This window comes from Herpailurus yagouaroundi, unplaced genomic scaffold (genome assembly GCF_014898765.1).
Source record: "Herpailurus yagouaroundi ecotype Mexico unplaced genomic scaffold, PumYag 100, whole genome shotgun sequence".
Taxonomy (NCBI): domain Eukaryota; kingdom Metazoa; phylum Chordata; class Mammalia; order Carnivora; family Felidae; genus Herpailurus; species Herpailurus yagouaroundi.
Window position 1 is genome coordinate 43,308,648 of NW_024412391.1, and position 16,533 is coordinate 43,325,180.

The 16,533-nt window shown below is 46.0% G+C and overlaps 1 protein-coding gene across 1 annotated transcript in view; it reads left to right on the plus strand.

Annotated features, from left to right (window-relative positions):
• Positions 1-16,533, plus strand: part of JAZF1 (JAZF zinc finger 1) — a 357,655-nt gene that overhangs the window by 186,968 nt on the left and 154,154 nt on the right. The window contains exon 2 of the mRNA XM_040472378.1: positions 14,248-14,320. Coding sequence (XP_040328312.1) covers positions 14,248-14,320 — 73 coding nt within the window. The remainder of the gene's footprint in view (positions 1-14,247; positions 14,321-16,533) is intronic.

Sequence of the window (16,533 nt, forward strand, 5' to 3'; positions counted from 1 at the left end):
TTTTCGTGTCTTTTCGTGTCTTTTCGTGTCTTTTCGTGTCTTTTCGTTCCCTAGAGCTGCAGGCACAGTTTGCTGTGTGATGGGGCGGGGGCGATGAGAGGGAAAGCCGCTTAGCAATTTAATTTGAGAGGACCAGGTGGTGGTCAGGGTCAATGGCATGCACTTGGAAGTCAGGCCTGAATCTGAGGCTTCGTCACCTAGTTGTGGGACCGGGATCTTTTCTGAGCCTTGAATTTTCCTTTGGGAAAGGGATGGGGGAGACATTTCCCTTGCAAAGATCTTATGAGGACTGCCCATTCCATATTGGTTCATAGTAGGTATGTGCTAACGGTTATGATACCTTTTATTATCAGTTGTTATCACTACTTAAAAACAGTCGTTCACAAATGTAGTCCACGATGTACACAGTAAATGCTTTCAGACCTGACTGCCCGAAATAATAGTAACAGCTATGATTTATTAAGTACTTAGCATGTACCAGCCACTGTGCTCTGTGCTGTGTATGACTTATCTCTTGTAATCCTTATAATAACCTCATAATGCGTAGAAACTATGAGTCACTGTCTTCCATATCAGACAACTTAAACTTGGGCTGTGAAGCTTGCTCAGACGGCACAGTAAGCAGAAAACTTGTGCCCGTAGCTACCACATGATGGTGCCTGTCTAATGCAAGTAAATCTTAAAAAACCAACCAACCAGACAAAAAACAGGAAGTCCACAGTTGCTTCCCAAAAGTCTCTCCACAAAAGCCAAGGAAGCCAGGAGCCATCGGCCAGGTGCCAGGGCCGTGCCAGGGGCCCAGATTCACACCATCACAAGATGGATCGGAGTTACACCCCAGCACACACCCCCCATCATTAGCAAGTAGAATGAAGGGGCCGAGCCTGCATAGAATGGGGAAAAATGAATCCCTGACAACTTCATCACCTTGGTGGCCCATGAGCCTGCGTGCTGCGCTCCTGGTTGCAGTCTGGGCACAGAGGCTGCGGTGTGTGGGATCCCATTGCCAGCCAGCCAGGCAGAGCTCCGCCAATCAGACCAGGTCACTAGGTGCAGATCATCAGCTTTGTCTCCGTGCGTGCGTGTTTGTTTATTTGTTTAAGGACTGATTCAGCTTCCCTGGAGGATAAGAAGTAAAGAGGGTGATTCCTTTTGGCAAATCCTTGCCTTAACTGGCTTCCAAAATGCAAAGCTAATATGCTTGGTTGTGACCTGGGCTTGTATCTGAGGTGAATAATGACAGTGCAGGAAAACCACACTGGTCGGGCCAATCAGAATTATGGGAAAATCTGAGCTGCAAAATACTTCAAGTGATGCAGTCTTATTAATTTTAGGACCACACTGTGAAGAAAATCAATGACCCCCCCCCCCTTCCAAAAAAGGTCCTGGTCAGAAGTCTTACCACAATGCTCTTATGAATAGATGAAAATCACTCACGATTCAAGGATTATTGCTGTTTGGTTGGTTGTGATTTGGTTTTAAAAATACTTGAAGATATTAACCTGTTAACATAGTTATTAAGGCTTAACACTTTCTGTATAGAAAGTAAAAGAGGGGAGACCAGAGTCCAAGGAAGTCTGAATTTAAAAGGTTTTACTGGACGTTGGGCTTATTTATAAAACCTTTGAGTCGGGGCGCCTGGGTGGCGCAGTCGGTTAAGCGTCCGACTTCAGCCAGGTCACGATCTCGCGGTCCGTGAGTTCGAGCCCCGCGTCAGGCTCTGGGCTGATGGCTCAGAGCCTGGAGCCTGTTTCCGAGTCTGTGTCTCCCTCTCTCTCTGCCCCTCCCCCGTTCATGCTCTGTCTCTCTCTGTCCCAAAAATAAATAAACGTTGAAAAAAAAAATTAAAAAAAAAAACCTTTGAGTCACTTTCAATAATTCATTGCCAGTTTCACAGTTGCCTTTTTAGTTTGGGGAAAAATGCAAACTGTTTGCTTTAATGACTTTCCCAACCAGTTCTCTATCCCTTTCCTGATTTCTAAGCCATCTCAGAGTCTATGTTAGTGATTTTCAACCCCAGTGACCTATTAGAATCTTTGGAGATGGGTCCTGGGCATCCAAATTTTTTTAAGCTACCCAGGTGATACTAACATGCAGTTCTGGCTGAGAGCCATTGGTCTCTAGGTGCTTGGTGATACAGAAATGAAACCAAATGATACCAACTTTTTATAGGACCCATAGGCATCAGGTTTCACAACTGTAGCATGGGGGTTTCTTCTCAGCTTAGACCTTTTCCAACTGGCTCACCGCCGTATTCATCCCTGTCATTTCTTTAGAGCCCTTCTCCGTATTTAAATCATAGAACCTATAGAAGCAGTGAGAGATTCCTACACTTAGCAGAAAATCAGATACTTTTTATACGAGATCATTTTTATTACTGATCAAGAGAAGTGAAATCCTCACGGGTCTTGAGAACTGGGGCCCTTTTTGGGGGCGGGGGGGGTGGGAAGAGGCCTTCAGTGCTCAACACTCAATACTTGCCATATATTTGGCTTTCTGTAAATACCAGCTATTTTCATCTTGATTTCCTAATTGGGACTCACTTCCTTATCAACTTTTTCTCCTGTAGAATCCAAGCTTGTCCTAAATTTATGTTTTGGTCAAGGGAGAGGGAAGGAAATTTCTTCGGGTGCAAACGGGAGAGATGTCCCCGTTGATGTAGGTTTCAGGTGAACGCAATTCATGGTGTGAGAGCTGCCCTTTAAAGAAAAAAAAAAATCGGCAGGGGGGGGTGGGATGGGTTGTGGGGGGAGGGGCGAAGAGGAACAAATGGGAACAGATCTGCATTAATAAATATTCAGACTGAGTTCCACTCTTGTGTCAGTGTTTGTAGGTGGTGGTATTACATGTGGTATTGGGTGATGGGAGTTGTGCCTACTCTCATTTTTCACTTTAATTGCTTCCCTGAAAAGATCCTGACAGCTTCAAAGGTTACTGCTGGTTGCATTGTTCATAACTCAGAAGTAATACGCATGTGCAATTTGCTTCATTATTGCCCGCTAATAACCAATTCTGGAGAAAGTCCTAAAGCCACCAACGAAACTATAACTTGACATGACGGTTTCCTCCTCCTCGTTCTCCCTGCGTTGATGCAGGTACGATTTTACTCTGATTTTCCTTCCGTGAATTTAGTATGAGAAATTCTTTTTTTTTTATTTAAAAAAATTTTTTTCAACGTTTATTTATTTTTGGGACAGAGAGAGACAGAGCATGAACAGGGGAGGGGCAGAGTGAGAGGGAGACACAGAACCGGAAACAGGCTCCAGGCTCTGAGCCATCAGCCCAGAGCCTGACGTGGGGCTCGAACTCACGGACCGTGAGATCGTGACCTGGCTGAAGTTGGACGCTTAACCGACTGTGCCACCCAGGCGCCCCATAGTATGAGAAATTCTTAAAGATTTTTTTTTTTAATCCAAAAAAAAAGGGGGGGGGAGGGCAGAACAAAAAATATTTTAAGTTTCAGATTAGAACTTCGGGTCCAACGAAACAAACTAGCATTCCTGTTATTTTGTGCTCTGGTTGATTTGGGTTGGCTGCACATAGCTCACGAAAACGTTCCAACATAAATGGCTTAAGTGGAAGAGTTGACTTCTCTCACTTTCAAGAAATCTGGAGGTGGTCGGTCCCGGAGTGGTATGGGGTTCATGGGATCAGGGCTCCAGGCTCCTGCTGTGTTCCTCCGCCAGGCGTGACTTCCATTCCCAGGATTCTCTCGAATCCAAAGTAGGTGCAGCAGGGGCTCCAGTTATTCTTCCAGCCAGCGGGAGGGGGAAATTACCCCCCAAAGAAAGGTGCCTGCTTTTGAGGAGGCTTCCCAGACACCTTACGTCCTATTGGCCAGGACTCCGTCAACATGGCTGCTCCCGGAATGCTGGGAAATGTGGGCCTCCACCAGGCAGCGGTGTTCCTGACCACTGTGGAGGAACCACAGAAAATGACTTGGATGGCAGCCAGCAGTTCCTGCCACAGTGTGTGTAAATGATGAGTTCTTAGGTTTCCGAGGCATCAATCTGCCCCTGACTGTAAAATGGAGTTAATCCACAACCGTGCCGAGTTTAATTGCAAAACACTTCATGGGCTGAAAAATTGAGTAGTCGTTACACCTAACACTGCTTATTTAATTCCCCCATTTGCGCCGTAGGGCAAAAGTACTATCTTGATCAGGCTTTTACAGATGGAAGAATACTAAGAAGTGAAAGAGGTTTATACAGCTAGTATTGAACTGAGGCGGTTTGACTTGGGTGGGCTCGCGTTAGAATCCTGAGCAACACCAAGAAGCGAGAGCAGGGGTGACTGCAACGGCGAGCCTTAGAGACTCCGGTACCAGATCGTGTAAAATACTGGGACTCTGGGCCCTCTGTGACTCAGCACCCCCAACTCCTGCTGTACTTCCTGTGAAAGGTACCAGTTACTCGGTTTCTGGTGCAGTACAGCCTCTGGCTTTTCTTTAAACTGGAGAGGATTTCTTTATCCCTGGTAGGTCCTCCGTCAAGGCTTACTGATTAGCTGGCTGAGTTCTGTGATAACCAAGTGTTTAGTCAGAGCTGGGTCTTTACTGTGTATCGTGGTTTCGAGGGACCTGCTCTGGTTCAAGTGCCTGCTGGAATGTGTGGCCATGTGATGGGATCTTTAGCACTCCGTTTCTGTCTGGCCAGGCTTCTTGGTCCTGCAAAATGTCTCCCCACACATCAGAAGCAGACCTCCCTTTTTTTTGTGTCAAACCCTTTTCACTTTCGAATTACTTCCTTGCTTTTGATAATGAGGCACTCAGATCTATACCGTAAGAAAAATTATGTCTTTCCTTTTCTACTGTCACCAGATCTTATGTTTCTGTATTCTGCTTTCTCCTCCATTCTCCACCCCCTCACCCCCCACCCCCCACCCCCCACCGGTTATTCTTCTAAAACACAGACCATATCGGTTTACATCTTCAGCTGCTCTCACGTTGTCCACAGAATGAAGGCTGAACCCTCCGAGCATTTCAGACCTTCCAGGATGGGGGCCACATATGAACTGCAAGAGAGTTCCAGCCACACTGGATGTCTGGCCAGGCTCTGCGCGTGTTCATCTGCTCCAACTGTTTTCTATTGACTCACCATTTTTGTGCCTTTGCTGCCTGGAGATTTAGTTCAAAGCTCGTGTAAAATTTTCTTTCAAGAACTTTCTCTGATTCTCAGAGAATCCTGTTTTGTTTCCACAACAGTTGGTAGGATTCTCTATACTGGCATACAGCACAGTCTGTCTTGGGTTATTATTAACTGTGAATTATGTCATTTTTCATGCTCAGTTGTGAATCGACTGACTTAGGATGTCCTCTGAGCAACTAGCATAGGGCAGGAGTTCAGCATGTATTTCTTGAAATGAATTCCATTTCTTTGTTTCCATAAAGCGCTCTTCTCTAAGTTCTCTAATAATCTCTGGTATCCTTCTTTTGCACCTTCTTAATAGCCTTCTGGCCTCCTGATTCAGACAACAGAAATTAACAGAAATTATCATCCACAGGGAACAGAGGGGCAACCGTTCCATTTCTTATCATATCCGTGTAGCTCTCGGCATTGACACTATTGACATTTTAGGCCGGATAATTCTTCGTTGGGGGGAGGGAGAAAAGGGGGGTGTTGTCCTACGGTGCGCCTTGTAGGATGTTTAAGCAGCATCCTTGGCTTCCACCCACTAGATACCAGTAGCACCCCCCACCCCGACCCCCTTGTCTCCAGGGGAGACATTACCAAACATCCCTGTGGTGGACAGAACCCCTGTTCCAGAATCTCTCCGTAAATGTCCTATAACCAATGAATATGGCTCCTCAGCCCCACTGCCTTTCCATAGTACCCATAGACTTCTTACCTGTGCCTTCTGCTTCAAACTCCATGCCACTTTTATAGTTCCCCTAACCTTACCCATGAATGACTCCCTCCCCTCACAACCCAAGGCCATTCATAAGTGAGCCCTTCCCACATCAGCCCTATCTGCACTGTTCTAACTTTGCATCCCTTTGGAGCCCTCTGAATATTGTAGGTACAGTTTTCACATTATCTGTATATACTGGCACAGGCATTTATGTGTGGCTCTCTGTTCCTCTCCCGTCTGACTCTACTGGTTGAACTGCCTGAGCTGGGTGCTTCTATTTGTGTCTTTTGTCTTCTGCATGTCCAAGGCATGCGTTTATGTGTTCAGCGTACATCATAATGAACAGTGATTATATACAGAGCAGTGGGCTTAGGATGCGTGGCCTCTAAGGTCTGGTCCCCTAAGGGGAGCATCCGTTTTGATGGGAAGTTAAGCAGATTTACACATACGTCTAGTGCAACCAATGGTAGAGGTCGTATATAGGCCGATGCCTTGGAGAATGGGTAGGGTCTCCTTTGGCAAATAATTTTAAACAAAGGGAATGGAGGGGTCTTTCCATAAACAGAGAGTTCCCTCCCAGCCCCGAAGACAGGACTTCAGAGCCTCATTCTCCCTGCTTTTTCTTTTGTCACCTAGCCTTACCCATCAGCAGCTGTCTTCTCTTGCAGATACCTGCTTATTAAAGGCTCTTCCATTGTCCAGGAGTGACATAGATGCTCCTTGATGGTCTTTTGTGTAGCATACTACTTGGATCCAATATCTGGCTCATTTCTGGGGAGAGTAGGCCTGTATCTTTATGTGTGCATGCACACATGCACGGTGCTCAGTTTTGGCCTTACTCCTGCTTGAAAGAATTTTATGGTGTAATCCCAGCACCTTAGTCTCCGGGGCTGCTGGTTACAGAAGTATAGGTTGTGTACTTCACAAGCATACGCGACAGCCATGATGGTCTCCAGCAGGCCCTCCTGTCACAGGTAACAAGGTGAAAGCTTGGGTAGATAGATAACCCTCTGTCGCCGTCATAGAGCACAGAATGATAGTGTCATAGATATAAGGCCTACATGTCTCATACTTCGGGAAAAATAGCTCTGACTCAAGCAGTCTTCAGTGACATTAGGAGTTTGATGGGTTGATAAAGAGTTAGAAAGCATCCCAGTCAGGGCTATTTCTAATAGCCTGAACCCTCTGGCCATGCCAGGAGCTAGGAGGGCTGCAACATGCCATGTTTGTTTATGAATCAGCCTTCTAGAGCATTGTCTCAGTGGCTCTTGGATGAATAATGTTTACCCACTCGGAGAGGAAAACTCCAGCTACAAATGTGTACCTGAATGCTTTTTTAAAAAAAATTTTTTTTTTCAATGTTTATTTATTTTGGGGACAGAGAGAGACAGAGCATGAACGGGGGAGGGGCAGAGAGAGAGGGAGACACAGAATCGGAAACAGGCTGCAGGCTCCGAGCCGTCAGCCCGGAGCCCGACGCGGGGCTCGAACTCCCGGACCGCGAGATCGTGACCTGGCTGAAGTCGGACGCTCAACCGACTGCGCCACCCAGGCGCCCCAGTGAATGCTTTTTTTAATAGATGGTATTACTGTGCTGCACAGCGGCCCTGACTTTCAGATATTTCACTCATAAAGTTTACAGCAACACTTAACTGCATCTGGATTTCACATTGAATTTAGGAAGGCAAGAATCTCACTGTAATTTCCACTGACTGCCCTGTAATGGAAATTATGGCTTAGGAAAAGTTTCAAATGACGTGTCTATAAACTGAGGAAAAGTTGATCCATTCAAAGGCTGGTTATGTGCATTGTAGGGTTGTTTGTGTGTGTGTGTGTGTGTGTGTGTTTGGTGTTTTTGAAAGGACCATTTCCAACAAGAAAGCAATATTTATTTCAGCAGCTGAAGTAAACGAGCCGTGAATTAAAAGTTGGTCTTTGTAAATTGTTGGTTCATCAAAATCGGTGCGGAAAGTGGTGCGAACGTTAAAATAGAACTGTGCTGGGCTTTTGAGAAAGCTAGAAAGATGGTCTGCCTGGAGTCCAGTGTTACAACTGGACAGTAGCAATGCGTTGACTTCCGAGGAGGAGTGGCATTTTTGATGGTCAGAATACCCGCCTAATGGGACTCAGTGTGTAGGTCTTCTGGTCCTTGCCCTGCCATTAACTGGGTCTGTACGAGTAGGTATGTCACATGACCTCCCAAGTCTTGCCCTTGCTCCTGTCTCCATATCTCCCCACCCCCGCTACTGTTTGGTTTGGTATCTCCCATTCATCTTCATGACTTTCACCCGAATGTCCAATGGCCATTCCTTGACTATTCTTGGCTCATATCTAAGACCGAGGCAATAAAAAGCTGATAAGAGGCTCTGGATGGAGACATGGATGAGGCTCACTGACCATGGGCTTAACCTCAGGGGGGATCATTTAATCAGGGAATTGCCGGATGTCAGCATCTGGTGGTCTCTTCTCTGAGCCCACTTAATCAGAGGACTCCACCAGCCAGCTGCTGGGGTGGTTGGGAGCAACAGGGTAGGCCTATTTCTATTTGCATCCCCTTTTCAGCCGTGGCCTTCCCCGTTCCCCTCTACCTCTGCTGTGCTTGATTTCCTGGTTCAGTGCCTCTGGACAATTAACCATTGAAACAAACTTCCCATTTTCTGCTCTGAACTGTCCCTTCCTTGCCTTGTGAGTCTCCAGGTGCCTCCAGGCCAGGCCCAACTCAGGGCTTCCATAGCGGGTCCACCTCCTGGCACCTGGGTCTCTCCCACGGCAGGCACTTGAGAGTGTAGCTGCTTCTCCTCTCTGGGTCACTTTCTACTCCTGCAGGGGTTTCCCACCTTCCAGAATCCTAGCTGAAATCACTGGTCTGCTGACCTCTCCCCTTTCTTTCTTCTCTCCCTCCGGAGATTTTTTTCTATTCCTGTAGTTCTACTTTAGTGGGACCTTGGGTGATGCAGGAAACAAATGCCCGTGATCCGTCTGCCACGTTTGACCCAAAATTCTACTTTCTGGTCATAAAACTGGTGTATCCCTCCAATAATTGTGCGTTCTCAGACTTGCCAGCCACGGAGCTGAGCGCTGGAGAGATAAGAGAAGAGGAGACAGGTTTTCACCTCTGAGAAGTGTGGAAGGGGGGCAGGATGTACCCGGATGATGTCTCTGTGGGTCCTGGCGAGGGAGTGGGGCACAGAAGGGATGTGGCGAATGCAGCCAGGGGTGTGGGGGAAGGCCACACTGAATAAACTAACACTCTGTGGTCTTTTAGGAGTTCAGCTGTTAGGGGAAGAGGGAGCACAGGCTACGCCCATTAATTATGACTGAGGGAGCCCAAAGAAAAGTGGTGGATCCAGCCCGGATCTTCTGAATCCTGCGTCTGACTGCGTGGGCCTATGCGTCTCCAGGGTCTTAAGCGCTGCTAGTCCCTCACTGCTTCCACACCCACGTCCTCTCAGCCTCCCACTCTTACTGTAGACTCTTGGACAAGATCCTGGTTTGGGGAGAACGCCAAATGTGAAGGGGGCCCTCTCAGGGGGGCATGATACTGCCTCTTTGGCTCACTGGTGCCCCTCTCAGCCTGGAAACAGCTCATTGCTGATCGAGGCCTCGTCAGTCTTGGGGAGAGGTAGGACCGCTGGTTCCTCACTTTCTCGAATTTGTAAGTAATTCAGGCCTATAAAAATCCTAACAGAGTATGCTAGCTAAGGCATAGCCAAGGCCCGTGAGCTTATTAATTAAGCCTCCGTTAACCCCACAAACAACCTCGATGGCTTTATTTTGGCTTGAAGATAGTGCTATAAAAATCCCCACATTGGCCACAAATCCACTCAGTTGCCACTGGTCCCCCACTCCAGAGACAGCGGGGCCGATGAGCATGAGCCGTACTGACTGACCACCATGGCCTCTCCTTCGTCGTGTTTTTTTTTTTAACTTTTTTTTTTTTTTTAACGTTTTATTTATTTTTAAGACAGGGAGAAACAGAGCATGAACAGGGGAGGGTCAGAGAGAGAGGGAGACGCAGAATCTGAAACAGGCTCCAGGCTCTGAGCTGTCAGCACAGAGCCCGACGTGGGGCTTGAACTCACGGACTGCGAGATCATGACCTGAGCCGAAGTCGGCCGCTTAACCGACTGAGCCCCCCAGGCGCCCCTCCTTCGTCGTGTTCTAATTCCGCTTTCTATTGAGAAGGGTCTGAATGCTGTCCTTTTCCTTATTTCTGCCATCTGCCTCGCCATTTTCCTCGCCACTTGAGACGTAGTGGGAGCTAGTGCCGTGACCTTGAGCCCTTCGGCCATTAAATTGAATCTATAAAGCCAGGAGTCCCGATGACCCTAACGAGCTACAGAAATCTTCCACTTTGTGCGTAGTCCTTCCCGTACCCCTGAGCGTTCAAACTACTAGCCCGAGGTAGGAACCCTGGAAGAGGCACATTGCCGTCTATTTTAGAAGATGCCACGTTCCATGAAGCTGAAGGAGGCGCATAGGTTTTTATCCCTTGGGTATTTATAAACCTTTACATTCGATTCGATTTCTCTTAGCCATCAGTCAGTGGGCATCAGGGGGTGGTATGAGGCAGAAAAGCAGAATCCCTCCGTGCTTTTTCTTGGCTCCCCCGCTGCCCTGCTGAAAACATTTGGGTTTCTCTTCTTGTCACTGCTTAGCGCCAGAAAAGTGGTAGAGTGTTGTCGTCTGTGGCCGTAGACAGCCACATTATAGAAAACGCTTGCCTTCCTGCCAGTTGCTGGCCTGTGGACCATCCTGCGGCTGGGGTGGGGAGGGGGGGCGGTGGCGGCAGGGGGAGGAAAAGAAAAAATCAGGTGTCTCAATCCCACAGCCCGTTTACCAAGGTGGATTATATCTCTGGGCCGTGGTAGCCGATGTTCCAGTTTCAGGTTTTTATTGGCACCGTAAACAAACAAGCCAGCGAACTATCTGGGCGACTGTGGGCTACAGCCATTGCCATTCATATCCCATTTCTTCCTGCAGCAGCTTATGTGCAAAAAAGTTCTCAGTGGCGTGGCACACGGAATAGGGAAGATCTTTTTATTGCCTTCAGTCCTATCCAGTGGATAGCATTGCTCTCTCCAGCCCCTTCTGACAATGGACGGTCCGTGTCCCCGAGGAGCGCGTCGTCATCCTGTGTGACAATCCTCGTCTCTTTTTGCTCTAATCCTTTCCTGTAGAGAGTTTCCAGCAGCAGGCGGTTACGTTTCTGCCAGGGAGAGAGAAATAATAAAGGCAGCTATTCTACTTTTACTGAATGTGAAGGGCTCAACGGCGTAATTAAATCCATAAAACGGTGAGTCACGATCACGGCGCACCAGCCAGCCAGGAAGCGAGGGACGGAGCTGAGGTTGATTTGCGACCAGCAGCTGATCCTGTTCCTCCAGTAGCACTCGTGTAGGCCTCTTCCTGATTTCTGGGCACCAAGCGCCTCATTTCATTTTTAAGAACGCGAAGCTTTAATGAATGTTCCAAAGCTTGCCCAAGGAAACATCTAATCTGAAAAAGATGTGGTTAAGCCTGGTAGATGTCTGTCTGGAAGGTCTGCTCTCTTGTCAATTAACCAGAGTCTGCCTCCGAGAAAAAGGGAATCCTGCCTGAGGTGCTTCCAGGTGGCCTTTTTGTCGTGGAAGACGGTGGCGTTCGGAAGCTTCTGGAAGTCCATTTCGCCACTAGGTAATTTGAGGGTATGTGAGCATTAAGCCTAGCATAGGTTATGGAAGGTAGTGAAACACCGTAAGAAAACGGTATTTCAAAACCTTGCTTTGCAACTGGCATGCAAACATTCTTGATTCTCTGTGAAAGATTATAAGGTGAAATTTGTGTTGTCAGTGGCCAACACCATTCATTTGAGCATCAGGGAACGGAAGAATTTTATGTAAGGTGTTTCTTCGCCTTCTGCAAAGAGGCATCCGCATGTGACAAGGAAAAGAAGGCTATAACTGTATGTTTGTGTGTATACTTGCTCACACGCTAGGAGAAGAAAAGTGAAAGCCAAGGTGGCTTAGAGAGGAGCCATGTTTAAAACAGTTTAGAACTTTTATAACTTGGAAACCAAGGAAAGCTCCGGAGGATGGTTTGTGAGAAAACAGACCAAATGTCCGTTAACAAGAATGAAGGCAACAGTGGAAGATACAAAAATGTTCATTGGCCTCCTAACTCTTTTCCCCTTTCAACATACATTTTAGGGCGCCTGGGTGCCTCAGTCGGTGAGCGTCTGACTTCAGCTCAGGTCATGATCTCATGGTTTCTGGGTTCGAGCCCCGCGTCGGGCTCTGTGCTGACAGCTTGGAGCCTGCTTCAGATTCTGTGTCTCCCTCTCTCTCTGCCCCTCCCCTGCTTATGGGTGTGCGCGCTCTCGCTCTCTCTCAAAAATAAACAAACATTAATTAAAAAAAAAAAAAAACACACACACATTTTAGAATGGCACTCTTCTCTTTCAAAACGATACACCTTATGAAATCCGGCACCAGATGACTCTGAAGGAATGGGTTTTAGTGAATCAAGTTCTGGCCCGCGCGCGTCTCAAAATCTCAGCACCTCTGTCATCAGGCGCTCCACGTGAGGTCAAACCGTTTTGCGAGCGTTTGGGAGATTTTCCACCCAGACATTTACAATCATTGCCTTGTTCTTTCTTATCTTCCTCTTGATTTTCGTGGTTTTTGTTTCCAATCTCTTGCTTCTTAACCTCGTTAAGCACCTGCAGAGACCTTGCAGGATTGGTCTGTCACTCACCATTTGCACACATAGCCTGCCCAGCATTCCAATGGACTGTTCTGGGGGATAAAGCACCCTGGTGAGCATTGTTCTACTGACTCCTCTCTAGTGAACACAGGTGAGGTGCCCAGAGCATTTCTCAGAAACACAGCTATGCTTTGGGGGTAACAGCCAACTTGGATGAGTGTGAGGAGAGGTTGTATTTGAACACTAAGCTTCCCTTGAAGAGTGGTTGCCGGTATTTAGAGATCCGTGGGTCGTGGGTCATTTCTGCAGGCGCGTGATCTGCAACCAGCCTCAGTTGCTTATGTAACCATTGTGGGAGGGAGAGGAAATGCAGAGTTATTGATCTGTTCTCACTCGTGCTGCCAAAACCCGGAGACCCGACTTGATGGAGCCATTCAGAGAAGCTTTGTCTCTTGTTTCAGAATTGGGCTTCGAGGACCTGCAGTGGCAAAGCCCCAGGAAGTGGGAGTTCAGAGTAGTATGTGTCTGAAATTCTTGGCATAGGAAAAACAATGAAGTGAACATGCGATTCTTCACTTTGGCACCAAGAATAAAATTGCCACCACTTCCCAGTGCGAGCCTGGGAGTCAAAAAGCGTTGGAAGTGGATTGTTATGCTATCATTTTTGCCACCCGTGCTCTATGCCACCACGTCTGCACCCCCACCCCCGTCACCTGTTAATGTGCTTTGGGGTTAGTGCGTGTATCTTACATCTACCACGTGCAATAAACACTTCCTGTACAAAGGTGCTTGAAACAACATCTGTCATTACATCAAAGAAGGTGTTATTGCCCAAGTGCAGCTGGAAGAGTTCTAATAACGAGATGGCTTTAAATGAGGTTATAATGAAAAAGAAATCTGTGTGAAATGCCTGGACCTTTTTTTTCGTGGAAAATAAGCCGTGTTCAGTTTTCCCCCTTTTATAGTCTCCCCATACAAACGTCGCCTTTGCCTGTGTTGAGCGCAGTCTTTGTTCGACGCGAGAAGCTGGAGAATACGCTTCTGGTTGTGAAAAGTGCACTTTTTGTGCGTGCCATGTTGGAGAAGCACCATTAAAGAAGGTTGCTATGGTGTTGAATTCTCTCTTCGGGGGGAAAAGCCCCTCTGATGAATGTGAGATTTGTGGATTCTGAGCCAGCATGAGAATTCCTGATTGAGAGTCTAGAAAAGGTTATAATAAACTCATTATATAATTAAAAAGGACAAGAGCTACCCTCCAGAATGTGAATCCAAACCCAGAAAAGTGTTCAGTGAACAAGAACAATACTCAGTCGATTTTCAAATTGATGGAGCTTTCCAATGGCAACTAATTTGTTCCAGCATTCAAGTGAGCATAATTAACAGAGACTTTCTTTCTTAGGCCGATTACCCTCCCCAAACCATGCCAACATTGTAACTGTAAGCAGTGAAAACCAATATTTATGAGGGGGATTGTGCAAGAGTTTGTGTGACAGATGGACATTTTATCACTGTTGATGTTTGGAATTCCCTTGAAAAGTAATGTAATATCTTGTTATTTATGAATGAAAGGACAAATGATTGTGCTTTGCTGTCTGGGTTTTCTTTAAAACGAGGTATGTTAAATCTTTCTCTCTGTTTAACCTCGATTACGTTAGGTACCCTCGTATATTCTGATGCAAAAGCTGAAAAATCGTAAATGTGTTTTTGTTACAGATACAGATCCACGTGTTTTAGAAAAACAAGAATTACAGCAGCCAACCTATGTTGCCCTCAGTTACATTAATAGGTAAGCCGTTTTCAGAATTTATAGCAACCTCGTATCTACCACATGTTTATTTTTTAAATGCATCTTTTTAGCGGTAGAAAAAATTGCTTTCTCCCAGTCTTCAAATATTTACTGGAGATTATTTCACATCAACCTCTACACAGCATTTTCTTGTTTCTCTGTTGCAAAGATGTAGGATTGTAGTTCTCTGTGCATATGGCTGAAAACATGACTGATTTATAAGCTCATTCTGGAAGTATTTTGTATGCAGACTTAGACTATGCTCTTTTGACTTCATAGGGCAGTTTGGGAGATTAATGGATTTATGTTTGAGTGAACCTTTTAAACCCTCAGGTGAACGGGTACTTTATGAATTCAGAACATTGTTGGGATAGCAGAATATATCTGCATATAACAAACTGAAATAATTTAATATCCGAAAGTTATTTAGTAGCAGCTCCTTTGTAGTAAAAACATTCTCAACAAGCGACCCCCATCTGTGTGGAGTAACAGGAGTTTTTCCTGAAACTGACCGTGTGAGCATGACTTTAGAGAACACTTAGAACTTGATACGAGTCTGACGGAGGACCTGGTGTTTTCAGCCAACGTAAGTGATTAAGGAGACCGTGATTTCTGGAGACAACCTAAAATCAACTCATGTTAAGAAAACACACATCCCCAAAGAGAAAAAGGCAACATAAAAGCAAAACTGGTTTTTAATGAGAATGAGATACTCTGCTCGTAATTCAGTGCATGTATTTCTGTCAACTGCCCCCCCCCCCCTTTTTTTTTTTTATATGAGGCGAAGAGTGGTTTCAGTCTCTAGGTTCCAGAGCTGAGGTTCAGGGTCTGGAGTAGAAAATGGGGAATGAATGATCTGTGTTGTTTCACTTCGATGCATTTTGGGGGGAAAACTTACTTAAATCTTCAGAGAGCTTTGAGTTAGAGTTGCGTGTACTCAGTTCCACTTTCTTTTACAAAGCAGGTTTTTAAAAGGATTCATTAACATAAACATCTATTTGCATATTGCCTTTGGATTTCTTGCTTATCAGCCTTGCCTGGAAGTGAGATAAAGTATCTACAGTTTCTTAGTGCCCATAATTTTTGAAATGGTTTAAGTAGAATACCTTCAAAATCACACCAGATACAAATACAGGTGTATATGCTTGTCTGAATTTCTCAGAAAACTGGTTTCCCAGGATTAACATGGGTCTTAAAGGCTTTAATTGTACTTTAGAATTATGTGTACGTAACATAGGTTAAGTAGCCTACTAGTATTGGGCAGTAGGATCTATAGGCTTATGGACTGTGACATTGAATAGGATTAGTGTGGCTACTGTTTTAGGTAAAATAAGTTACCTACATTTATACAGGTATAAATACCAAACTTTAATCCAATAAGAATGTGTGAGATTTAAAAAAAGGTTTTTTTAAAATGTTTATTAATTTTTGAGAGCGAGAGAGCATGGGTGGGGAAGGAGCGGGGGGGCGGGGAGACACAGAATCTGAAGCATTGCGCTCCAGGCTCCGAGCTGTCAGCACAGAGCCCGACATGGGGCTCGAACTCACGAACCATGAGATCATGACCTGAGCCAAAGTCAGACGCTTAACAAACTGAGCCACCCAGGCGCCCCTGGAATGTATGAATTTTTTGTATTCAGTCATTCATCATGTTGTCAGACATGTAGGCTGTAGCGATTTACTCATTACAGAGGCATCATACTCACCAAAGAAATACTCTGCCAGGTGTGACCTAGGACTACAAAAAAAGACAATAGGGACAAGGGCCACACCCAAAAACCACCAGAGAATTTGAGTCAAGTATGATAGTTTAGCATAAACTGGACAGTAGGATAAGCCCGAATCCCAAAGTCTTGGCATAGGAAAAACAATGATGTGAACGTGAGATTCTTAACTCCGAATTCACCATATCCTGCCCTAGAGGACACAGAGTAGACGTACAAGGGGATTGATAGGTTTGCTGGTGATCTCTAGGTTAAGAGAAGGACTGTGCATGGACGGTTGCCCAGGTTACTAACCACCTTTCTCCCTCGAGATCCCTTTGTGCACAGTGCCACATTTGTAACATGGTACTTAACACCTGATAGACACTCTGGGTATTTGTAGGTGATAGATAAACACCTAGTAAATGAGAGGGCTGAGCAATGAATGAATAGCTGCAAGGCGGAAGCCAAGTCTGGCCCCAGGGAAAGATATGCTAAAAGGCGCCTTAG